At 40.5% G+C, this 26003-nt stretch overlaps 1 protein-coding gene across 1 annotated transcript in view; it reads left to right on the top strand.

The window, feature by feature from the left end:
• The first annotated feature begins 414 nt into the window (after positions 1 to 414).
• SLC44A5 (solute carrier family 44 member 5) overlaps positions 415 to 26003 on the top strand; it is a 162025-nt gene continuing 136436 nt past the window's right edge. The window contains exon 1 of the mRNA XM_039327194.1: positions 415 to 840. Within this exon, the coding sequence (XP_039183128.1) occupies positions 804 to 840 (37 nt within the window). The 5' untranslated portion in view covers positions 415 to 803. The remainder of the gene's footprint in view (positions 841 to 26003) is intronic.

The following is a 26003-nucleotide window of genomic DNA, read 5'->3' as shown; positions in this document are numbered from 1 at the left end:
CCAAGTCACCTCCGAAGTTGAATATAAACCTCTGAAAAATGTCTAGCAAGTAGAGTCCCTCCGCTCTAAGGTGCAGGAAAATTCGTACCACGACGCCTCCAATCGAAACTCCCTCCCTTTCCCTCCCTCCCTCCCAAATTTCGGAAAACAATGCAAAGGCAACGAGGGAACGAGGGAGAAGGCCGGCGGGATCAAGATGCCTTTGATTCCCACCCACCTATAGCCTTGCAACCCAGCCCGAAACTACCGCAAGGGGAGTGAAGTTCTGGTCTCTGCTCCCGCCTGAAGTTCGCCAGCCGCTCCCCGCGCGAGGGGGCGGAGTTTGTGGCGCTCTCCCGGGGCTGTCGGTGCGCTCTGGCTCGCTGCATATGGATCGAGGGGCGGGCTGAAGCTGGGGGGCAGTCCCACGTGCCCCCGCCTCCTCCTCCGCATGCCTGCGAAGGCCGAGGAAGCTTTTTAGCAACTGCGGCTGCCAGCGTCGCCGCCGCCGCCGCCACCTCTAAGAGAGCTCGCCTCGCTGAGCTCTGGCAGCGGCTCCTCTGCCTTGAAGGGCGCTCTGGGAGAGCGGGAGGCAAAAAGGAGGAGCGGGGGGCGCTCGGGGGCGCCCGCGAAGTGCAGCAAGAGCAGGAGGAAGAGGAGCAGGAGGAGAAAAACAAGCACCTGGGGCTCGGCTGCTCGCCTCACCGCCGCTCTTTCCCTCTGCCCGCCTCTCATGCCATTACAGCAACAAAGAGCACGCTGAGCAGCGGGCGGAGAGGCGCCCTGGCTCCGAGCTCCGTCAGCCCAGAAAGCGGCGGAGGACCATGGCTAGGAAGGGGGACGCCTCGGTCTCTCCTTACGGTAAGTCGGGCAGAAGGAGGAGGGGAAGGCAGGTGGCCGGCTGCAAAGGCACAGCAGCGCGGGCTGAGGGGCACGCTCGGCGCCGCAGCCCAGTCCGGGGGGCTGGCTGGGTATTTTTGGCCTGTTTCAGTCCGCGCATCCAGCTGCCGGAGTTTCTTGCCTTGGGGAGAGAAAGCAAAAGCCAGGGAAGCCCCATTCCGGCCGCCCCGTCCCCCTTCCTGCCTTCTCCGCCAAGGCGGCTTGTTGCTGCGTCCTTGAGGAGGTCGGAAAGTTGGGGCTCGGGCTGCGGGGAGGGGGAGGCAGGGAGGAGGAGAACTCCGGTGCGTTTCGCCCTTTCTCTCAGGCGGGCGGGCTCGGTTGAGGAGAAAGAGGAGGCAGCCCCCGGGTGCAGGTGCACCCGCGCCGCTTTGTCTCCCTCCCCAGGGAGAGGGGGGGGTGCAACCTGGGAATCGTTGGCCAGTTGGGGCCCACGGGGGTTGTGCAGGCATGGACCAGGAGCCGATGGAGGAGAAGGTCGGACGGAGGCGTGAGGACGGGGTGGCTTGTAAGGCGGAGTGGCGGCGGGCTGAAGAGGACGGAGGGGTACTTCACCTCCGGGGCAGCGCTTCTGGGGTGGGTGATCGCGAGGTAACCTGCAAAACAGCCAGGCTGGGACTGGCTGCTCTGACTGGTTGGAAACTATTCCTGTTGAATGTTAGGAGTTGAGGACAATAAATCTGGGGCCGGAGAGGGATGGTTGGGGGGGGGGGGAGGAAAAGAAGAGACAAGAATCTTTTAGGCATGATAAGCAAGGGAATGAATTTGTGATGTGGGTTATGGGCTGAGAGGAACTCTCGAAGAAAGAGACGATGAATCAGGGATGTGGGGTTTGGGAACAGCCCTTCGGGGACTTGAAATATCTTAAGAGGAGTTCTGGAACCAGAAGCGATGAATAAACAGTTGTCATTCACAGCCACTTTTTCTGGGTCTAAACAAACCTGCTTCCTGCTCGTTATTTAAGTGCTCATAAGGGCAGGAATACATGTGTGTAGAAAGCTGGGATGCAGTAACATCAGGGTCCGTGTGGGCATCCTGTATCATTTGCAGTTCAGAGTCAGGCTAGAGAATGATGGATGGATGCTCTGTGTAATTTGCAAGCTAGTCAGACGGGTCTCCTCTTGGGTACCACACGATGCCTTTAAAATCCCAATTTAGAATCAATGCAGTTTGTTAAAATATTTCCTTCGGTCCTCCAGTTCATGACCACATCAAAAGTCATTTTGTGCCAGATATCTGATATAATATGTTTATGTTTGGCTTTGAAATTTGGATTTAGTCAGAAAACAATACATTCTGGTTTACTGCAGTAGGAATGACCATATAGGATACTATTAAATCACGCTCAGGATTTGTAGATATTCTAAGTGATAAATAGATTTTAAAGATGATTGTGTGATTGGTATCTCTGCATCTATCAAAAGTGAAAAGGAAGCCACAAAAATGTAGTAGTCATTACTAGTTTTTCTTTGGGAAAAAAAAGAGAAGCAACTATTTTATCAGAGTTTTCTCAATGGTTCATATCCTTCTTTGTTCACAATGACAAGGCATATTTCAGCTATTTGATTGCATACCATACAGCATCTTACAAATAATACTACAGTGTTGCCTATATTTCTGCATAAGTCTTGAGATTAATACTGGGGAGAGAAAAAAAACTAAAATAGATATATTTTTATACTATCACTTTGCTTCCTTCTTATGCCCCATTTTTGTGTGTCTAAATTTTTATGAGTCCTATATTATAATATATGGCAATCTTCTTTTTGCATAAGAGCTCTTAATATGTATGTAAAAGGTACACAAATAAGAGCTGGGTTTTCATAAGGATATAAATGTCTTATGAATATAAGAAGCTATCCTGTATCGCATTGTTTTTTATTTGATTTTTATCCCCATTGTTTTTACAACTCAAGGCCTTCCACCTCCTATTTTTTCTACCACAACTCTGTAAAGAGGGGTTGGGCTGAAAGGGAGTGACAGGCCAAAAGTTATCCAGCGGGCATTCATACATATGGGAAAACTAGAGCTCACAGTCTCTTAGGGTCTAGTCCAGAGCCTTAACCACCACTATAGGTAGCCCTTGGCTTACAACCTTTCATTTAATGACCATCCAAAGTTGCAATGGTACAGAAAAAGTAACTGATGACCATTTTTCATACCTACAACCATTGCAGCATTCCCATGTTGTCAAAATTCAGACACATGGCAACTGACATTTATTTATGAGGGTTGCAGTGTCCCAGGTTCATGTGTGACCACCTTTTGTGACCCTTTGACAAGCAAAGTCAATGGGGAAGCCAGATTCACTTAACAACTATGTTATTAATGTAACATCTGCAGTGATTCACCTAGTGGCCACTTAAATCACTGTGGCAGGAAAGGTTGTAAAATGGGGCCAAAACTCATTTAACAATTCTCTTGCTTAGCAATTTTGGACTCATTTGTAATCATAAGTTGATTAGAGTAGATCACACTGGCTCTCAGTTATAAATAAACTACAAGCAGTCCTCAAATTACAATCATTCGTTTAGTGACCGTTCAAAGTTACAACAGCACTGAAGAAAGTGGCTTATGACCACCTACGATCATTGCACATTCCTCATAAGCCTGTGATCAGAATTCAAATCCTTGGTGACTGGTTCATCTTTATGACGGTTGCTGTGTCTCGGGATCCCCTTTTGCAGTCTTCTGACAAGCAAAGTCAATGGGGAAGCCAGATTCACTTAACAACCATGTTACTAACTTAATAGCTGCAGTGTTTCACTTAACACCTGGGGCAAGAAAGGTCGTAAAATGGGAACTCAATTAACAACTGTCCCACTTAGCAACAGAAATTTTGGGCTGAATTGTGGTCATAAGTCGAGCACTACCTGCACTGTTGCATATTTTGACAGACAGTGCTTCTTAAGTTCTCTAGTAGGAGATTTTTCATTACTTTCTAACTATTTAAATGGAGAACCAGGGACTGAACTGCTGAGTTTTGTTTCTTCCCTATCATTTGAATGAAAACCATGTGGTATCTGTTTATTATAGGATGAAGCCAGTCTATGGGAGACTCCCATATACAGTATTTATTAATCAAATTCATTTATTAATCAGATTTGTGTAGCAGCCCATCTCTCAAAACACAGCCTGGCTTGTACATAAAATTCTGTTAGGAGCAACCTGAAATATATGGTGTACAAACAACCGGTTTGAGCCATGCAGATTCACAAGAAAATCATTCAGCTGGAAAGTATAGCAATTTAATGAAGAGTCCTTCTGTCACTTAGCAACATTTTGTTTTCCTCTAGATTCTTTCCTATAATCCATTTTTCTCTGTACCTATACTTTACAAAGGTTTATGCTCTAATAACAATGTTGGTTTTTTAAAGACACAATGTATTTACACTTCTGCTGCAACAAATTCATATGATTACCTCTAGAAATTGTGACACAGCTTTTCTTAATCTCAGGAATGTTTATGAGAGTGTGTGCTGGATAAGAAAGAAGATGCTGTCTATGGCACACATAAAAACAGGCATCGATCACCCGGTTGAACCTACCGACTTATTTTTATGGCCCCTTCCATGGCCCCTCCCTTGTTAAGTGTGATCCTTAACCTGGCGTGGGGACTAATAATGGCTGGAAATATTTAGACTTCCTATCCAACATACCTGAAGAATAACAGATTCGGGAAGGCTGAATCAACATTAAATACAGCAAAATATCTTAAACCAAAATGGTACACCATTCTACTACCAAGACAGGATGCTAAGAACTACTATGAAGTAACAAGTGAAGAAACAAATTGGCTAATGCTTAGACACTTTTCCATAGTAATTCGGGTTATAGTGCAAGTTACTTGAGAATGTCTCCTTGAAATAATTAAATTCAATTTCAGCTATAAGTGGCTGACTATGTTTTATGTTGCAATTTTGTTCTTATTCATCTGAAAAATAAATCAAACTTTTTTTCAGCTCTTTTTGCTACATGCAAATTTGAAAAGCAGCAATTTAAAATGTTGTTTCACAGCTAGCTCTAAAAGGGAAGAAAGGTAGAAAGTGCTGAGCAGATTTCTCCAAAGTACAATGAGGAGTTAATCTTGCTTTGATCCTTGTGGCAAATAGATGTGAATATCTCTAAATCTGAAAAATAAGACAATCTGCCAAGCACTGCTTGTCATACATTTCAGAGGTAAAGGCACTATTATCCATGATTATTCACAATTTTATTTTTGTTTTCTTAAAACTCAGATTAATGTGTAACCCAGAGATCTGGCATTTGAGACCCTTTACTAACTAACCAAAATAACATAACTACAATTCTATCTGTTAAAGGCCAGATTAGGGACACCTTCATGGAGAAAATTTATCTATATGGTCACTAAGAATTGACACTGACTTGATAGCACATAATCAACTCCTAAGGAAGGAAATTTAAACTAACCAATGACACTTGCTTCACTTGACCTAATCATTAAGTATATGTAATACTTGAGATAAAACAGCATCTGGGCACAGCTGTAATACCTGTTTGAAACTGCTTAAAGTGGCCACTGCTGGCTTCTGAAATATCTTTTGGCTTTTGCTAAAGTGCTGCAAAGCTAATTTCTTCAGTATCTATTAACATAAATCTGAATAATAAGAGAAATTGAAATGTGTAATTTTATACAAATATGTCATCTTATTTTCATTGTTTCTGGACACAGAACAGAAAGGCTTAGAATGTAGACTCACTCATCCAATAATACAATCTTGGCAGAAGATTAACAGCACTGCAACATTAGCTATATTATACTCATTATCTTGCATTGCCTATTCCCCCCCCACACACACTTTAGATGCAGCTGTCAATGTACAGAGAGGATCCTTCCACAGGTGATAGTAGCATTTTTAAAAAGATAATCTGAAAGTTATAGACAGAGCAGAAACAGTTTACTTTTCAGAAGGAACATTCTGTATAATTTGTTAATTACCACCATTTATTGACTTTTTTCATTTGTTTATAGTCATTGAAATGAGCTATGTTGCAAACAGAGCTTCAGCTAAAGCATTCATAATTTTTTGTTGGCTGTAACTAATGACTTTCCTTCTCAAGTTATTACTGTGACTGTTGTCTGACTCTTTGGCTAACATTAATTTGACGCTTGTCTTGATATCTAGAATGCAAAGTAGTCCACTGATATCTGAGAAGATGTGCACAAACAGTTTTTGTAAACTTGTAATGTATGTTCTCATCTGTGATATATTGCTTATTTAGACACGTATGCTTCAAATTTAATACTTATCCAGAATGAGCATTGCATACTGCAGTGCCTTAATGTCCTTTAATTGTGTAGTGTACTGCAAAATTTTCACTTGAAATAGTTACAGTAAAAATAAAGAATGCTTTTGACAGAGCAAAGTTTTTAAACAATTAGCATTGCAACTGTTAGGAATATTCTGTTGGCGTAATTACATGCCTTGTATTGCATATTGGTATAGATAAACTGTACAATCACATGGAAATCTCTCACCTTACTTTTCCTGTAAACATTATTATTACAGGGAGTCCTTAACTTACAGCCCTTCATATAGCTATCATTTGAAGTTATGATAGCACTGAAAAAAAGGGACTTATGACCAGTCCTTGCACTTATAATTGTCGCAGTCATATGATTGCAATTTGTGCAATTGGTTATTTACATGTATTTACAATGGTTTCAGCATCCTGATGTCACATGATCACCATTTGCGACTTTCCCAGCTGGCTTCTGACAAGCAAAGTTAATAAGGGAAACTGGTTTCATTTAATAACTATGGAGAACAGGTTTGTCAAATTGGGAGTAGTCACATGATGACTCAATGACCAGATTGGTTAGCAACAGTAGCTGTAGTCCCAATTGGGGTCATACATTGAGGACTACCTGATATTTTGGAAATTAATAACATATTCTGGAGGTTCCAGAAAACAACTCATGCTTGTTTTCAGAAGTTACAAAAAACAATTATTCCACTGTAGAAAGTTATTTGTATACTTAAAAATTTACATAGGGAGACATGAGTGGTGAACAATACTACTAATTAGATGCCTGTCTGTAACCACCTTCATTTATTTATTTCAATTATTGTAATAAAACTATAATGGTTCAAATGTACATTAAATCAATTTAGCATCTGGTGTTTGAAACAAGTTTACTGTGACAAAAACTGCATTATCAAATTGACTTATTGCCAGTTGTGTAACAAAAGAAACATTTGGCAGAAATTATGTACTTAATTACATAGTACAAATATGCCTGATAATATATAATCAGTTATTAGTTTATACAGGATTGAAATGTTCATAAGTACTTATTCACATTTAGCTCACTTTAATTCCTTAACTAAAAGAAATGTAAATTATAGTGATTTTTTTGTGGTTTTTTTACAGCTGGTTGAATTTTTACAAAATTCAAGTGCTATCAAGTGCTATTTTAAAATCTTATGCCATCAACGAAAGTTCTACCATGATATGGATGTTTATTTTAATTGGTATAAACGGTGCCATGGACATCTGCACAGTATATTTAGTTGGAATTTAAAACATATCATAAAGTGTTTTTATAGTAAAATCTATTTTAAGGGGAAGATTTTTTTAAATAGCTATTCAGTTTTTGTTAAGAAGTCTATTGTGAATAATATTTAGATCAATAGAAGGACTATTGGAACTGAACATGGAGTTCTGTGTACAAATCCCAGCTGCAAATTATTGCAAGCTAGTCGTGCTCTTAGCTTCAATTCTCTATTATAAAATAAGAATGAAAAAGGATTGTTTCATTGAGGTTTTAGGAATGCAAACGTTCTTGTGGATTCCTCTTTTATCTCAATCAATAGTTTGACCATAAATCTAATTTTTACATTTGGTATTATTAATAGGCACTCACTTGAGGGTATCAGTTGCCCACTGACTTTGTTTAATCAGCTGAGATGTGAAACATGTCTGCAATACATTCACCTTTAGAGAACTTAAAAATTATAATCTGATATGAAAAGCAGGAAGGACCAAAACTGACAATTGTCAATTCAAAAGTTCTCTTGACTTATGCAGCAAGAGTGATGGTATGATTATCGGGCTTTATTTTTTATTTTTTAATCAACCCATCAGAAATAATCAGGGATAAAATTATCCATACAAATTCTTTAGAAAATGGATCTGCTGTTCTGCATTCTTAGAACAATTTGTTTTGAGGCTTATATCTAATATTAGCCAACCTGTGAACTGTTGGGTTATGCTTTCAGAAATATGTCCTTAGCAGATTCCTCAATGCCTTCAACAATGATAGAGCTTCTAATGTATTTCATTCACTAAAAAAGTTGGGATACCTTCAGAGATGTACCTATCTTGGAAATAGCCCATATAGAATTGTACAGCACAGTCAAACATAAGTATAGGAAATGTTTTATGACCTTTTGTATGATATGAACAACTGTTTAAGATAATTTTTATATCATAAAATGTTTTATGAAATTTGTCAAATCTCAGTTCCATGAAAATCATGGATCCAAGATTTTGGATACATCCTATAAGTTGGATCAAAAGTGGTTGCCCTATGATGCACTTAAAGGTTACAGGAACAGGAATTTTAGTCGTATGTATTTGGGCACTTCAGGATTATTTAATTTATGTACCATTGTTTTCAATAAATTGACTCATAGCAAAAATTTACGATGTCTTCCTATGGAAATTTGATGATATATCCACAGTAAGGTATAAAAAAATTCTGTGATAGTAAGTTTCAGAAAAACACAGCATTAAAAAGCAGCAATACAATAATTAGGAACAGAGTTGTCATTCTAAACAGGGCAGATACTTGGACTAGAAGGTACACAATAAAAGATTCAACAACATAGTTGTCATGAAATACTTTTATTGCAGATACTTGAAAAACAATACTTTAGAAAATCAGTAACATGAAACTCTGGAATTTAAGCCCTATTTATAGTAGTCCCCAGTTTCAAATCTAGGTGTATTTTTCCTACAGCATTTTTTTTTTTTACATTTTAATGGCTTGAGCACTGCTCAGAGCTCAGTGGAAGAAGATATTACCATTGTGGCATTATTATTTTAATAGACAAGTCTTGTCTCAATTCTCTGAGTTTTTTGCTCTCTGTTCATTTATAGAGCTGTTAACGACTATAATTAAAACGTCAGGGGAAAAAAATGCCCTCACCAGGCTTCTGTACTGTAATCTTAACTTGTTTAATGCAGGGAGGAACCCAACTAAATTCTGCTTTATGTTTCCAAGTAGAGAACTCATGCTGGCATACATTAGCAAGCCTGTAAAATTGAGGAGTCACCTCAGTTGGATTGTTGGACAGATTTTGAGAACTCGTTATGAATAATGAGTGACTAGTCATAAAACTCTCTTTCTTCTGAGGAGATTGGTGCACTTCCATTCATAATATAAGATTCTAGCTGCTTATTGTATTTATAATATAATATATTCCATGTGGTACTCATGGAATAAATGTATAAGTAATCGGAACAAACTATGGTGATCAAAACATTGATGAAAAGTGCATTGCACTATAATGATGCAGATCCTGGCTGTATTTTTGCTGTGATGTCATATCAAGTATGTTAGTCATTATACTGCATCATTGTGACACACGTAATTCTTCCTTTGCCTTCCACTAAGAACAGTATTAATATATGTATCATTTTACAAATTATTTTGTTCTAAGATTTTGTATTTCTTCACATTAGCATGGAATTACTAGATTTTAGTAGCTAACTAAAAACAACTTATTCTTAACTGCTATGAAGAAATAACCACAAATGTTGGGGTAGAAGTTTGCATGAGGTGATCTAATGAGATGCAGTGACATTTTGGAAATATTACAATCTATTGTAAATTTGTATTTTAGACATGTTTAAATCACAGAATATGTAAATGTCTGGTATAAACTTTCAAAACCAATTATGCAGACAATGACTAACTTAATGGATTTTCTTATAAGCATGCAGATAGAGATACTGAAAGGCATATATCTTCTCAATAATATTTCATATTTGATAATTTAAAAAAATTAAGCACTTGGTATTAAAATATTAATTGGTATTACATATTATTTAAAATGACTATTTTAAATAATCTTGAGGCTTTTCTTCTATATAATATATAGATTTGAAAAACGTACTAATGTGTTATTTAAGCTACAGATGTTTCTTTTGAACCCAATTGTACAAAGAATTAAGAAGTAAGCAAGAATTTTTGTTATAGAAAATGGTGTTAATTTTTGGACACTTTTCTCTAAGCAAGAGTGGATAGAGAGAGCGAGCTAAAGTCAGCATTTAAGTGTATGACCTTTTATTCCTATTACTTATGTGCAGAAATCATAGCAAACTGGATCAAAATACAGAATATTTATGACTGGACATGAGCCCCAAAAGAGCTTAGCCATCTCACAACAGTTCAAGACATAAACCATTCCAATTTGTATAGTATCTTTCTTTCTTTCTTTCTTTCTTTCTTTCTTTCTTTCTTTCTTTCTTTCTTTCTTTCTTTCTTTCTTTCTTTCTTTTCTCTCTCTATGTCTCTCTATCACATACACTTACACAAAAACAAAGCAAGAAGATGAATAGAAGTACATACTGTTGAGTCCGTGGCGGGAAAACAGACACGAGAAGCAGCTGGAGTTCTCAGTTTCTTTTATTCAGCGTTCAGCTTACAGGAAGATGGCTTCAGCCTCGCCCAAACGCCTCGCAGCCTCTTATATAGGCAACTCCCGGGTAAATGGGTTACTTTTCCCGCGCCAGCACCCGCGCATGCGCACGGCGCTGGCGACAGCCTGTCTGGTCCCGGGCAGCTTTGCACCTGCCCGGGACTGCCTGCAAACGCCCGAGCCGTTTGCAAAGGCTCGGGACATAACACCCCTTTCCCCCGGGCTAAAACTACTACCAACATACAACATTTATTTTATATGACATTTTGCTCCCCAGTGCTCCCACTGATTACTGGCTTTTGCCTTGCCAGCAATGTTATGTAATCTTCTAGATACTTAGGAGATTTCTTTGCTCTCTGTGACCTTCTTAGCTCTGGGTTACTGGCATAAGTTCCCCTGACTGGAGGGAGGCGTGAGCCTGTTCTCTCTATTGTGCCCTGGTGTCTTCCAAGGACTGTGCCCCGATGCCTGGCCTGCTTGCTTGCCCACCGGGCTCGTCAGGCCAGGGCTTCTGTTGCTTTGTGACCTGGTTGTCCTACCTAGCTGTAGACCCTCAGGCCCCTTGAAGTGATAGCCGCTGCTGGGCGTCTCTGTAGAACCTCCTAGGTCAGTCCAAGACCTGTCAGGAGGCTGTCCATTCCCTGAACCCCATTCTGTGTTCGGGCTCGTGTGGGTTTCTGTACTTTCCCAAAACTCAGGTGTTCCCTGATTTGTGCTAGGGGTGTTGTAGTCGGGACTTGGTTCCTCGACTAGCTCTGTGTATGTTTGACCCCCTGTAGGATTTGGGGTAAGGTCAGGCCAACCTTGGGAACTGTGTGCCAGCTCTCTTGCGGGGAATGATTTGTTGGGATGCCCCCGGGTATCCTCCGTTGCTGGAGGCTGTGTGATGTATGTGGAAAGTGAGTATGCCCCCGGGGTGACTCCCTGGCTGGAGTAGGCGTGAGTGCCTGTTGTGTGGGTAAGCTCCATGACTTTCTTTTCGGAGCAATTGCAGAACCCTGAGATGGGCCGTTTGTGGCTCCCTCAGTGGAGGTGGGCAGTAGCTCTTGCCCTTCCCTTTGCTCCAAAGGGTCCCCCTCCCCCCCTGGAAAAGACCCAGGAGTCTCATCAGAAAAGTCTCGCCTAGAGCGAAGTTGGTCGATGTGCCGCCGCAGGACACGACCGTTGTCCAGGGCAACCTCGTAGGAGAGAGGACCTGTGATCCTGGACACAGAAGCGGGGACCCATGTATGACCAGGCCCGTAATGCGAGCCCAAACCGGGGCACCCACAAGTAGTTGTCTAGGTGCCCTAGGATGTGAGGTAGATGAAGGCAGTCTGTCCGGATGCAACCGGTCAAGTCTAGTAGTAAGTTGGCGCCCCCAACGAAGTTCAGCTGGACTTCTCCCTGTAGAAGTGGACGGTGTGGTGTGATAAGAAAGGAGAAAGTCAACCAACCTGTGATGCCAGTCCCCGTAGGTGAGTCTCTTCAAGGCGTCCTTTGCGATGCGCACCATGCATTCAGCCATACCGTTGGTGGACGGGTGAAAAGACGCAGACGTGGCATGACGAATCAGGTTTGCCTGTAAGAAAGCTTGGAATTCGGAGGAGGTGAATTGAGGGCCATTGTCGGACACAATGACATCTGGCAGCCCGTATGCAGCAAAAATCCCCCTCAGTACCTGAATAGTCTTTGCAGTGGTGGTGGATGAGACAGGCACAACCTCAAACCATTTTGAATGGCTGTCAACAAGGACCAAGAAGAACTGGCCCTGAAAGGGCCCAGCGTAGTCAATGTGCACCCTAGACCATGGGGACTGTGTTTCCTCCCATCTATGCACAGGAGCTTGGGGCATCTCTAGGCGAGATCGTTGGCACAGGTGGCATGCGTGTACCTTAGCCTCAATATCTTTATCTAAAGCAGGCCACCACAAGTGGCTGCGTGCAAGAGCCTTCATACGAACAATGCCAGGATGACCCTCGTGGAGGGATTCTAAGACCCTAGTCCTCATTGAGGTGGGAATGACAACTCTGTTTCCCCAAAGCAGACAACCCTGAGAAAGGGACAGTTCGTTCCTTTTGGACCAGAAACTCTGAAACTCAGGACTAGGGCAGTGCTCAGGCCACCCGGACAGGACCCAGGAGCGGACACGTGAAAGTGTGTGATCTGTACCTGTTTCAGCGGTAACATCCCTGGCACTAAGAGGGAGCTCGGGCAAGGCTTGGATTGATAGAATGTTGACAGCTGGCGCGGGGTCAGCTTCTACTACTGGCAGAGGCAACCTACTGAGGCCATCAGCATGGCCCATTTCTTTCCCAGGCTTGTGGAGTAATGAAAAATCATATGCAGACAAAAAATAGACCACCTAAGCATTCTAGGGGAAATGATGTGGGGAGTCTGCTTACGTGTGGTAAACAGTCCCAGCAGAGGCTTATGGTCAGTGAAGACCGTGAAATGCCTGCCATATAGAAAATCGTGGAATTTTTTAATTCCAGCAACAACAGCCAGAGCCTCCCTGTCTATCTGAGCGTAGTTGCGCTCGGCAGAAGACAGTGTTCTGGAGTAGTATGCAATAGGAACCTGAGTTCCATCAGACCTGAGGTGACTCAGGACAGCTCCAACCCCGTAGGGGGACGCATCACAAGCGATGCACACAGGAAGAGACTCGTTGAAATGTGCAAGAACACTGTTAGAAGTGAGCAAGGCCTTGACTTCTTTAAAGCAAGCCTCATGTGCTTGTGACCACAGCCACACAGCTTGTTTGTCTAGTAGCCTGTGAAGAGGCTCAGCTACACTAGCTTTATGTGGAAGAAAAGAATTGTAGAAATTCAGGAGGCCTAGAAGGCCTGAAGTTCGGCCTTAGACTTTGGCCTGGGTGCTTCTAAAATAGCAGTTAGTTTGGATTCAGCAGGATGAATCCCAGCAGCATCAATTTTGAATCCCAGAAATTCAGTAGAAGGCACCCCAATCTTGCATTTGTCTTTTCTGAGCTTGAGGCCTGATTTCCTGAATCTTAACAGGACAGCCCTCAGCCTTTCAGCTAGAATGTGTGTGGAGTCTCCTGCAATCAAGACATCGTCAAAGTAGGGGCAGACCCCTGGTATACCTCGTAGTGTGTTTTCCATTACGCTTTGGAAAATCCCAGGAGCGACATTCACTCCAAACTGTAGCCTTTTTACCTTAAAGGCTCCCCTGTGGGTCACAATGGTCTGAGCTATGGCAGCATCATCATCAACAGGCAGCTGTTGATATGCTTGAGCTAGGTCAAGCTTTGCAAAAACACGCCCCCCCTTGAGAGAGGCCAGGATGTGACTGACCACAGGAACAGGATAGGCATGTTGCTGCAATGCCTTATTGAGTGTGCATTTGTAATCAGCACAAATGCGAATGTCCCCATTTGCCTTTAGAGGCGTGACAATGGGGGTCTCCCATGGGCTGGAATCAACAGGTTCTAGGATTCCCTGTTGGATTAGTTTGTCTATTCAGTGTCAATCTTACTTTTTAAAGCAAAAGGGACCCTTCTTGCTTTAATCCTAATGGGAGTGACAGTGGGGTCTAGCTTTAAGGACACAGGTGGTCCTTTGAATGTGCCCAGCTGGGGGCTGAAAACATCTGCAAATTCTTTGCAGACTTCCTGTAGGTCGAGTGTTTGTAAGCTGTTGAGTCCTGTGACGTGTATCCCCAGGGCCTCAAACCAATCGAGTCCTATGAGACTCGTTCGTTCACCCCCTACTACTAATAAGTCTAGTGGACCTTCAAAACTCTTGTATTGCACGTTAAGGGTGGCCTCCCCCTTAACACACACTCTTGAGTTCTGAAAATCTGTTAATACAATATCAGAAGGCCTTAACTTGGCCTTAGTCCCACTACTGGAACAAATCTTCCTAAATGTATGCAATGAAATGATGGACAGGGCAGACCCTGTGTCTAGTTCCATAGATAATGGAACCCCTTGTAGCTTCACGTTGAGTGACAGCTTTTTCTTCATGGGCTTGTGTGTGCCTGTTCTACAGATGCTTCTTCGCGAAGCGCAAAAACCTACCCTATTCTGGCTGGGGAATCTGGTACCCTTCAGGCGTTCTTCTTGGGGTTGTGCCTTTCGTCGGCCCAGACACACAGCTGCAATGTGCCCTTGTTTGCCGCATGCCCGGCAGGTAGCGGAGCGGAACTTGCAGTCGGTTCTCCTGTGGCGACCTCCACAGCCGATGCACTTGAGCAGAGCCGAAGAGCTTCCCTTCTGGTTCTCTTCCTTCGCGGGGTGTAGACGGTCGACTTCTTCGTCCGGATCCTCCTCGGAGTTTCGTCGGACGTCTTCCTGGTGCACGGACGCACCCTCTGCACTGCTTCTGATCGGCCGCATGTTCTTGACGGCGCCGCCTGCTGCTTCTTCTGCAGTGACTTCCCTTAAGGCGTCTTGGAAGGATAATTCTTCCTTGGCGAAAAGTCTCTGTTGTAGCTCTCGATGCCTTAACCCGCACACGAATCGGTCCCTCAGTCGTTCCTCGAGGTCCTTGAACTCGCAGGGCTTGGCGGCCTTCCGTAACGCAGCGATGTATTCCTTGGCTGACTCACCGGACCGTTGATCCCTTGTTCGAAGGTGTGGCGCCATGAGATAACGGACACCTTGGGGTGGAAGTGCTCCTTCAGCAGCTTCTTCAGGTCTGCGTAGCTTACAGACTCTACTGGGACAGGTGCTGCAAGGTTTTCTGCGATTTCGAAGGCGTCTTGGCCGCAAACGCAAAGCAGGGTGGCAGCCTTCAAGCTATCTTCCCTCACTTGGTTTGCCTTGAAGTAGTTCTCCATTCTGGATACGTAGGACTCCCACCGCTCTGGATGTGAGACGTCGAATTCTGAAAGCCTTCCGATTTTCGCCATCTTCGGATCTTCAGGAGACGGGTCTATCAGCCAGCCTACCCCCGAATGCGCACCGGAATGGCGGGCAGCTGCCGAGTCGACGCCGTTCCTCTTCCGCCGCTCAGGACTCCTTGGGTAAGCTTACACTTCTTCCTTTCCAGGTAGTGCAAGGCATCCCACCTCGTCGCCAGTGTTGAGTCCGTGGCGGGAAAACAGACACGAGAAGCAGCTGGAGTTCTCAGTTTCTTTTATTCAGCGTTCAGCTTACAGGAAGATGGCTTCAGCCTCGCCCAAACGCCTCGCAGCCTCTTATATAGGCAACTCCCGGGTAAATGGGTTACTTTTCCCGCGCCAGCACCCGCGCATGCGCACGGCGCTGGCGACAGCCTGTCTGGTCCTGGGCAGCTTTGCACCTGCCCGGGACTGCCTGCAAACGCCCGAGCCGTTTGCAAAGGCTCGGGACATAACACATACCATTATATTATTTACAGTTATATTTCACAATGAAACAAGAAGTGAATTAATGAGTGATTTATGAGAGAGACTAGTAACCAGGAAAAGACTTTAAAAGTAATAAAATTGAAGAATTATTCTAGTAAAAGGTTGAAGTAAATGTATTTAGTGTGGAAAAAAAGGAAGAAAGAAAAATGGATCAAAAGAGAAGAATGGAAAATTAGATAAGCCAATTAATTGAATAAGAATCAAGGGGAAATTGATGAAGTAGGAATGGGGATGATGGTGGTAATGGTGGTGATAATGATGTTGAAAAAATAAATTGATCGCAATTCGGTGTTAGGGAGGATTTCTTTGTCCATTTATGGGTCCAGCCTGTCTAGCAATGAGTCATAATTTTAAACAGAAACAAATACAGATCTTTTTAAAATTTTCAATTGGAGCAACAGGTGATTTTCTGATTGTCAGGGTTACTCCAAGTTGAAAATCTAATCTATCGCTGCATCCACTGCATCCACCCAAAGAATGTAACATTAAGAAATTTAAATTCCATCTTCAACTTTCCAGTATAGTTGCCATGGCAACCCCCTGCCGCTTGCTGGGTACAGAAGTACATAACTACTGTGGGACAGTGCTTTGGGAACAATTTGGAATCGAGTGGGCCAGGTAATGGCCTTCTATCTTGAGTGATTAAACATTATAGTATGTTGTCTTATTCCATAGGGTTGAACTTTGTCTCAAGTTGGAGTGCAGTATTATTGCATATTAAGATTGTATATTTTTCTCACAAACAAGTTTTCATTTTAAAAGGGCAGATAAGCAGTGTCAGCAATACTGTTGAACACATATTGGAGATAAGAATTACCATTTTAAATTTCAGCTGAGACGACAAAAATAGGCTACTCAGATATTAATTATAAATTTTGATGAATATTGCTTTTTTTAAGAGCATTTTTTTTCATTTAAAAATATGAGTAAGTAACCCAATAGATGGAATGTTCCCAGTGACTATGAATGGAATTTGGCCTTACATAAGTGGAAGGACTTCATTTAGGTAAGGCTCTGATAAACATTTCTGCTTTTATAAGGCATTTTGGCTGCTTTCTGTGAGATCCTGCGTGCCACCCTTCCAAATATATATGATAGGTAGGATAGACAATTATATGATGCTTGGGCTGGGTAAAATGGGGATCTGAGAGTAAAGATAGCTTTCTGTTGAGGAAATCAGCAGCAGCAGCAGCTCCCAAATGAGGTGGGAAAATCTATATCCAGTTCTCTATGACCCAACGGAAATAGCTGCACCTGCATTCCAGAAAAACAGATAATAACCATTGCTGGCCATATATACAACAAATTGTATTCATTCTAGACTTAACACCACAGTTGTCTACAATCCACTTTCCTCCAATTTTTTAAATGTAAACTTATTAAATTAAAAGAAAAAAAGAATTGAAAAAAGATAAAAGCAAGAAAAAAGCAAGATAAAAATGCAAAAAGAAAAAAAATAGAAAATGGATTACTTACTTCCAACTTTCTTTGGTACAGATATAGACAAAAAATATATCAAACACTTAACAATAGTCTACACCAGGGCTTTTCAACCAGTGGTACAGGTACCACCTGTGGTACATTGGCACCTGCCATGTGGTACGTGATAATTCTAGAAAAGTGATAGCAGGGAAGGGGAATGAGCTGAACTGGTGGCAGCACCGCACAAGCTTGAGTGAGAGATGACTGGAACTGCAGGGCTGTCAGGGCTCAGCGGAAGCGCCAGAATTAACACTTCTTGGGACTGTCAGGGCTCTGTGGAAGTGCCAGGATCATGCCAGACTCCAGCTGGAGCTTGGCGCTGATCTTGGTGCTTCCGCTGAGCCCAGAAGAAGCGCCGATCAGCTGGAATGTTGCAGCATCTCAAGGGTCTTGTGATTTACATTCAGATGCTTGGCAACTGATTCATATTTATGACGGTCACAGTATCCCAGGGTCATGTGAAGTGACCAAAACCTGCTGCAACCACCCAGCAGACGAGGGGAATAGAAATCAAACACCCCCCTCCCCCGCTACCAATCCTCAATAGAAATGCTCACAATGAAAACCTCGGACAGGAGGAAGAGCGCTGCCGGGTGGGCAGGCAGGCATCTTGCTCGGCTATGCCTTGGGGGGGGGCACTTTTTTTCAGTGCCATTGTAACTTCAAACAGTCACTAAGCGAACTGTTGTAAGTCGAGGACTACCTGTACTTTATCACTTTTTTCCTTTTGGAGGGGGGGTCATCAAGTTTTTGACACCTTGCTAGGTGACTGGTGGTACTCGGATATTGCCATATCCTAAAAGTGGTACAATGAGTGAAAAGGTTGAAAAGCCCTGGTCTACATTATTTCTCTAATCCCATACAATTCTAATCAAATCCCAAAATAAAAATTTCATTTCTTGCAGCTTTTTACAAAATTCCAAAAGTAGTTTTCATGTAGGAATAAAATAAGTCTACCTAACTTTTTTTCTGAATTTTTTTTCTAGATTCAAATTTTTAATGCTGCTGGATTTTGCACTTCTGCATAATAAAAGCTACTTTTGTATTCATCTATTGGGCATATCCCAGTTTTATCTTTACTTTTGATTTTGAGTTGGAAAGAGTAGACCTTTGTATATTGTAATTTTTGCCAATAGCAAATGTTGGTTTCCAATATTTAATATCTGACAATAAATAAGCTTGATAGCATATCTCCAAATTTGGAATATATTAATAATTTTTAAACATTTAAAAAGTGCAATAAAGACATTACAACATAATTATTAGGACTTTTTTGTGAACGGTCACCTTTAAATCATCACAATGATGGTTTTTGCTAGTCAAATCTGTACATGGAAAAATAACAAAAACTATTGGTGTCTTATTCAGTGGTGAAACAGTCTAGAATCTGAATGCATGGAATTAGAATGGAGTGTACTATGGGAACTTTGGCTTTTGGGTTCTGTTTTGTTCATCAACATATTTCTCATGGGTTTCTCAGGAAGGCAGGCAGAAAGGAAATGATATCACATATGCCCTGATGTCATTTCATAATGATGTGAATTATGTAATGTGCATCATTTACACTGTGCAGTCAAGATGAGACTAAGGCCAGTTTCAATCTATGCATAATGTGTGTCATGATGTCATGATATATGAGGTCATTGTGATCTCTACCAGATATTTATGCTACTTCAATTAAAAATTACCTCATCTTTTCAAATTATCGATTTGTCCTCTACCTGGCATCAGATTGCTGAAATGTAAGCAAGCCTTCATCTTGGCATTTAATTTTCATTGCAAACTTCTCATCACCAGTTATCTCTAAAATGTCTTCTTATATGGATCTGATAGTTCCAAAGACTCAGAAAACTACAAAGCAGCCTTTCTGAACCTTTTTGATGTGTTTATATTCAGCTCCATAATAATAGTTAATGTAATCAAGGAAGTCAGCTTTAAGTCATAGACAAGACAAGATAAGTTAATATGAATGAGACTGTCCTAGACTGTAAATTATTGTATAGGGCAGAAAGAATAAGCTTGAGGAACAGCAAGAAGAACCGCAACCAAGACAATGGTCAGCTAAAAGAAATGTTAAGTGTGGACCAGAACTGTAACCTGAGTAATTTTCTCAGACAAAATCCATTCCAGTTCTCATGAAGGTAAAGAGGAGAGAGGGGCATACTCAGACTTGAAAAAATGATTTCAGCATTTCAAAGGAGAATAGAGAAGGAAACCGAAGTCTTGCCTGCTAATACTAGTTTTATTATAATGTTATAATAACAGAACCTTGCCCCAGCTTAATATTTTAAAACTCCATTGTTTTCAGAGGGAAAAATGTAAGCTTATATACTGCATAAGTATTGCCTGCTTAAATACTGGAGGTTAAAACATATGAAGAACGGTTGCAGGAATTGGGTATGTCTATTCTAATGAAGAGAAGGACATGATAGCAGTGTCCAATATATAAGGGACTGCCACAGTGAAGAGTGGGTCAACCTGTTCTCCAAAGCACCTGAAGCAGTACAAGATGCAATAGATGGATACTAATCAAGGAGACAACCAACCTAGAAATAAGGAGAAATTTCCTGACAGTTAGAACAATTAATCAGTGAAATGGCTTGTCTTCAGAAGGTGCAGATGCTCCATCAGTGGAAGTTTTAAAGAAGAGACTGGACAATCACTTGTCTGAAATGGTATAGGGTCTCCTGCTTGAGCAGGAGACTAGAAGACCTCCAAGATTCCTTCCAATTCTGTTATTCTGTTAAATAGGTAAGGCTGGAAAATATCTAACCTTGAATTGACCCATGTTATGCATTTTATTCTTCTATTTCTTTCTGTGCCACTTCAGGAGAAGTTTTATGTTAGAGTATATGGCTTCCTCCTATGCATAACTCCCAGACATGTATCCAGTAGGGATTATTACATTGTAAATAGGCAATGATTGTACTATACTACATTAAATTAGAGTTTACTTGCCTATTAGGTTTATTTATTGGGTTTGTATTTTGCCAGAAAAATAAAAACTGAAGTTGGTGGTACATACTAGTAATATATGCAGCCACAAATGTACCACTGGTACAAATGCTAAATGTGCCTCATGTACTTCAGTGCTATCAGTCTTGAACTAGTACGTCTGTAGTTATCAGTCTCACACATGTGCCACCAAGGCCCAAGAAGTTTATCTGGATTTATATGAATTTTCAGTTTTGTGCCAAAGCTGTGCTTTCCCAGTGTAAAATTATTGTTTCAGTATGTGAAAGTTCATTACGTTGTGGCAGGAAGCAGAAAGAACATTTTAGTCTCTGATACTTATTTCTTATCAACTGTTCCAGATGCCACATTACTTTTTCATAGAAATATCTCTATTTTTGTTTTACATTTATAATATCCCTGCCTGAAGACACTTTGTGTAGATGCAATTGACGGATCTTTTGCTATTGCATATTGTGCTTTCTTATAATTCTGTTTCTTTTCCAAACATGGGCTTCCTGTGGCTTGTAGGAATATCATTTGGTTCACTAGGAAACCTCTTCAAACCTAGCTATTAGGGCCCTTATTTGACTTATGGAACCTGAGACATTCTTGGATGTTGTAAGAGAAATCCCCAGAAACCAGACCAAGTTATCATGATGTCCTTTTAGCTCTATGATATGGACTATTGATACAATTACTTCTGAGTGCAGTACCACCATTTTCCCTAGTTTTCTGGGCATTTGCGGACAATGAAAGAAGGCAGAAAATGGCTAGTGTAACAGTGGTATAAGTCTTTTAGGCCAACCAGACATAAATTAATATATATTCTCATGTGTACTGCATTGCACTGAGGGACTCCATTGTATTCTTAAATAACCATCAAAGCAGAGAACTATGTCAGTATTGGCCCAGTCATAAAACCCCTCTTTATATCAATGTGGTTCTTGTGTAGGTAGAGTTGTTCTTGAAAAAGAATGTGTGGATTCTAACTTAGTTTTCAGAAAGGATCTACATGAAATACAGAGGGAACGTGACTCTGTGATTCTACTTTTGATACCTTTAAACACAATATTCCCCAGTCTGTCTTTGTGAATTGAAGTCAGTACTTTGTTATAGTAATGCAGCTTCTGGCTTTAAGCAATACATCAAAAAGTAAGTTGCTGGGTTTGATGGTTTGTTTGTTTTGGTGCCTTCAAGTCAGTTTTGCCTCCTACTGACTGTGTAGACTAATCCCTGCAGTTTTTTTGGCAAGATTTTGAGAAACATTTTGCCATTGTCTTCTTATTGCTGAGAGTGAGCGAATGACCCAAGGTCACTCAACTGACTTAGATTATCCTATTTATGAACTGGCAACTTTGTTCTCTGGTGCCAGAGAGCAATTCTTTAATCCCCAGAGTTATTTAAATCTATTTAATGATGCTTGTTATCAGGAGTTTGGGGGCTGCATATAGAGAATAATGAGAATGACCTTGATGGAGATAAGCAAGTTATGTCCCCAGAGCTATGAGGTGAAAAGTCTGATTCAAGTAATAATGTAGAAATAATAATAATCCAAAATAATCTGCTAATTCTTAGTTTCATAGGAGTATAAGAGGGAAAGGGAAATAAAACACAAACCTGCAAGATTTTATTATATTACATCTTAATAAAAGTAATTTTAGATTTCTCTGGAAACTGTTTCTTGGTCTGGTCTACATCATGGGGCTGACATTATGCTTCATCAATATGCTGATGACAAGTCTTTTCTCTATAACATTTGAAGTAAAAGAGGGATACACATGTTATGAATTGGTATCTATCAGAAGTGACAGAATGGATGATGGTTAAGAAAATGAGAATTTAATCTTGAATCTTGTGAGTGGGTAACTCCCAGGTATGGGAATTTGCCTGTTCTCCAGGTAGTCACAATTCGTCAGAAGGAAGAGATTCATATGTGGTGGCTACTCAAGTAATTGTCAAAACTACTGTCTCAAGTACTGACAAAAGCTCAAGTAACCATCATGGCTTAAATTAACTACTATTGCTTTTAGTTGGCATGCTATCTGTAGCCTTTCCTAGATTGGGATTTTCTATTATTGTTTATGCATTATCATTCTTAGGTTAGTAACATGCTTCTTGCAGGCTAATGCACTTGTTTGGAAGTTGTAGATGCATAGAATATAGAACTACCCTCATTCTTAGTTCAGAAGCAGTAGATGGTACCTGTTGTTAATTGGAACATGTAGCTCAACACATATAACACTTCTTGAAACAAATGTGCTAACTGCTATTTAGCCATCAAGGCATACATCCCAGGGTTTTAGTTATCACTACAGCCTTCAATCTCTTAGGACCAAGATAACTGATGTATACTTTTGAGTTACACACAATCCTATTCAATTGCTAAATTCATTATGGGAAGTTGTGTTATATTAGCTGAGAACTGGAGATGTACTGTATCTTGCAGCTTATGAATGGGTTTTCTCTGGATGATGCCTGCCCTCTGGAATTCTCTCTGAATGAGTGAATATTTTTCTTTCTGTCTTTTCCCTTCCCCCTTGTAATTTTGACTATTATTATTTAATTTTTAAATTGTTTTATTGTGTGCTTTATATTTTATAAACTGAAGTACATCTGTATAAGGAAGAACATAAAAAAATGACTCAATGTCAACTACATAAATAAATGACTTTTTTCATCTAGATTCTAGAGTAATAATTCTGAATTAGTATAGAGGCCTTGATTTAGATCATGGGTATCAAATTCACCACATCACATGACGTGTCGTGTTGTATTGCGACTTTTTTTGCATTGCCGGAGCTGGGGTGGGCACGACCTCCGTATGATGCAACCAGCTCATAGGCCAGCAGTTTGACACCCCTGATTTAGATATTCATATACATAGCCTTTTTTTAAAGGAATAAATTATATTCCTACTTTTCAGTTATATTTTAAAGTAATATAGTACTGTTTCAGAATTTTGAATAGATGAGTTTTAAAATAAAGTATTAAAGATTGGTCTCTAAAGAAGATATGTTCCTTCTGCCTGAACAATAAGAAGAGAGCCATTTTCCATTCATATTTTTCTAAGTCTATAATATTTAGTTACCTGCATCTATAGCTTATAAAAGTAGTCTTCTGTTAATTAATAGGAATTGGAACTTGAATTTCCATTAAAGTGATACAATTATGAAGTGTGACATCATGTGACCACACTGCTTAGTGATGGCAGTTTTGGCACTTTTGGTTGTTGTCATTAAGTGAATCCAGCAATGTCATTAAGCACAACATCATTTGTGACGTTTGTCAGCTTCTCAATTGGCTTTGCTTATCAGAAGCCAGAAGTGAAGATTTCAAATGGTGATCACTAGATTGTAGGGTGCAATACTGTAATTGTGAACTGGTTGTTGAGCACTCTGATTGTGAACATCTGACCAGAACATGGACTCTGTGATCTTCGTAAGTATAAGGACGGATCTTAAGTATCACTCATTCAGCACCATTGTCATTATACCTATAATCATTTACAGTTCAGATAGTCCTTGGTTATCAACAGTAATTGGGACTGGTAACTCTATTGCTAAGTGCTGCAGTCATAAAATGTGACATCTTGTGAACATACTGACTTACGACAGTAATTCCAGTTGAGGTCATTAAGTGATTTGCACATGGTTGCATTTGTGACTTTCTGCCAGCTTCTGCATTGACTTTGCCTGTCAGAAATTGACAGTAAAAGTCAAAAAAGGTGATCACATAACATGCTGCAGCTGTCATAATTGTAAGCCAATTGGTCATACGTCTCCTCATTCATCAGTTATCCTAGTATCTTTCAGGAGCCCTTGTAGATCAGGGTGATAAGTTATCTCTTTATTTTGTTTTTCTTCTTCTAAGATTTGCATTTTTATTGCTCCTTTGCTATGATCTGAGAGTTAGAGAAGTAAAGGACAAATAAGTAAGTCAACCCATAGTTGTATTTATGGTTCTTCATACTGAGCTTGTAAAGTCAAAGAACAATTGAGGAGAGAGATGCAGTTCTTACCAATTGCTCCTTTTGAAATGGCAACGAATGAAACCTGGATCTTCTTACTTGATACCCCAAAATAGCTAATAATTATGCATTTATTATGTCCAGAGAGACATACTTGTTTTTCCATTATTGGTTTGTCCATAGTTCAAATAACAAAAGATAAAGGCAACAGATAGAGACTGTTTGTTCAGAATTGAGGATTCAAAAATGGATCAAAGTTCAGTAAGATTGCTAGAAGGTTCCTAGAGAAACTTGCCACCTTAAAAAAAGAAAATGATTTTTTTTCTCTTTCAGAAGTATTTTTTTGTAGAAAGTTTTAAATTGCAACCAAAATTCCAGCGTGTCAGCTAAGAAACTAAACATCATTAGAACATAATCCGTTCTGCTCAATCTCCTTCTGTTGTAAACAATATTAACTAAAGTGATCATAAAACTATGTTACATTATTCATATTGAAATAAACTCCATTCTTTGCAGTTCTATTATCCATCCATTAATCTTTAATCAAGAGCTAGAGTTACCAACTGATGCTGACTTTAAGACAATGGATTTGGATGAATTAAAAACGAGGTAGATTAGTCATGAGTAAATCCACTTTTTATCAATTTTCTTCTACTGACATATAATCCTTCTCTAAATACATGCCAGATTGCTGTGTTGTTATTAAGTGACACTAAGAATTCTAGAGAAAGTATGTTGAAAAATACAATTATAGGTTTGTTTGTTTTTAAAGTAATAAGACAGCAATGCTAGACTTTTTTGTCTTAGATTACATGGAATCAGGTTTTGGGAAATAAGATTAAAAGAAAAAGGAGGCAATCTGTGTTTCTGCAGAAATTTTAAAAGCTAAGTTTTCACTACCCTTCATTGTTGCCCATGCTGCCTAAGGATGTTTGGAATGTTATTCAGCAACATTTGGAGTGTCACCAATTATATATCCATGTTCTGGCAATTGTATAATACACCAAATGTTCTAGACCAGAATTCTCAAAGTTGGTCTGGGGGCTGCTGAGATTCACTAAAAAACTTTTAGGGGGTCCATGAAGTCAAGCAAAGAAAAAAAAATACTTTAAAATTTCTCAGTTTTAATTTCTAATACAGTAAATATTGATAGATATAACCCACAAAAACCAAAGCTCTTTGGGGGTCACAATCATTTTTATGATTGTAAAAGAGTCTTTAAGTTCCCCTAGATCAGGGGTTGGCAAATGTTTTCTATAAATGGCCAGGTTCTACCCTCTTCTGACTTCAGGGGGAGAGGTCTAGAAGCATAGTAGCCATTGGATAGTGTCAACCCATCAGCAAAGAGGCTGGTGATAGGCTGCCACTACCACCCAAGAGCTTGGCTGAGGTTCACACATGATGATTTGCTGCCCATCCATCCATCCATTCTTAGGTTGTGAGTCAATGCAAAAGCAGGCAGGCTGGATTTGGCCTGGAGGCTGTAGTTTGCCAAGCTCTTTTCTAGATTCTGGAAAACTTTTTGAAAGTTATTTAGATCTAGAAATTCTGGATCCTCCATCTAAAATTTAATTTACAGATTTTCCTTTCCCTGGCTAGGACTAATCAAGGAATTTGAAGGATCTTTTTTCCCCTTTTGGTTTGTTCAAAGTCCTTTATTTGTCTTCTTCAGTTGGTTAAAGATCAGAAAGGAAGAATAATGCAAGCTTTCTCTAACA

This window comes from Crotalus tigris, unplaced genomic scaffold (assembly GCF_016545835.1).
Source record: "Crotalus tigris isolate CLP2741 ecotype Arizona unplaced genomic scaffold, ASM1654583v1 scf7180000024358.1859470, whole genome shotgun sequence".
In the NCBI taxonomy this organism is placed as follows: Eukaryota; Metazoa; Chordata; class Lepidosauria; order Squamata; family Viperidae; genus Crotalus; species Crotalus tigris.
The sequence above is the reverse complement of the archived record's forward strand: the minus strand, read 5'-3'. Positions and strand labels throughout refer to the sequence as shown.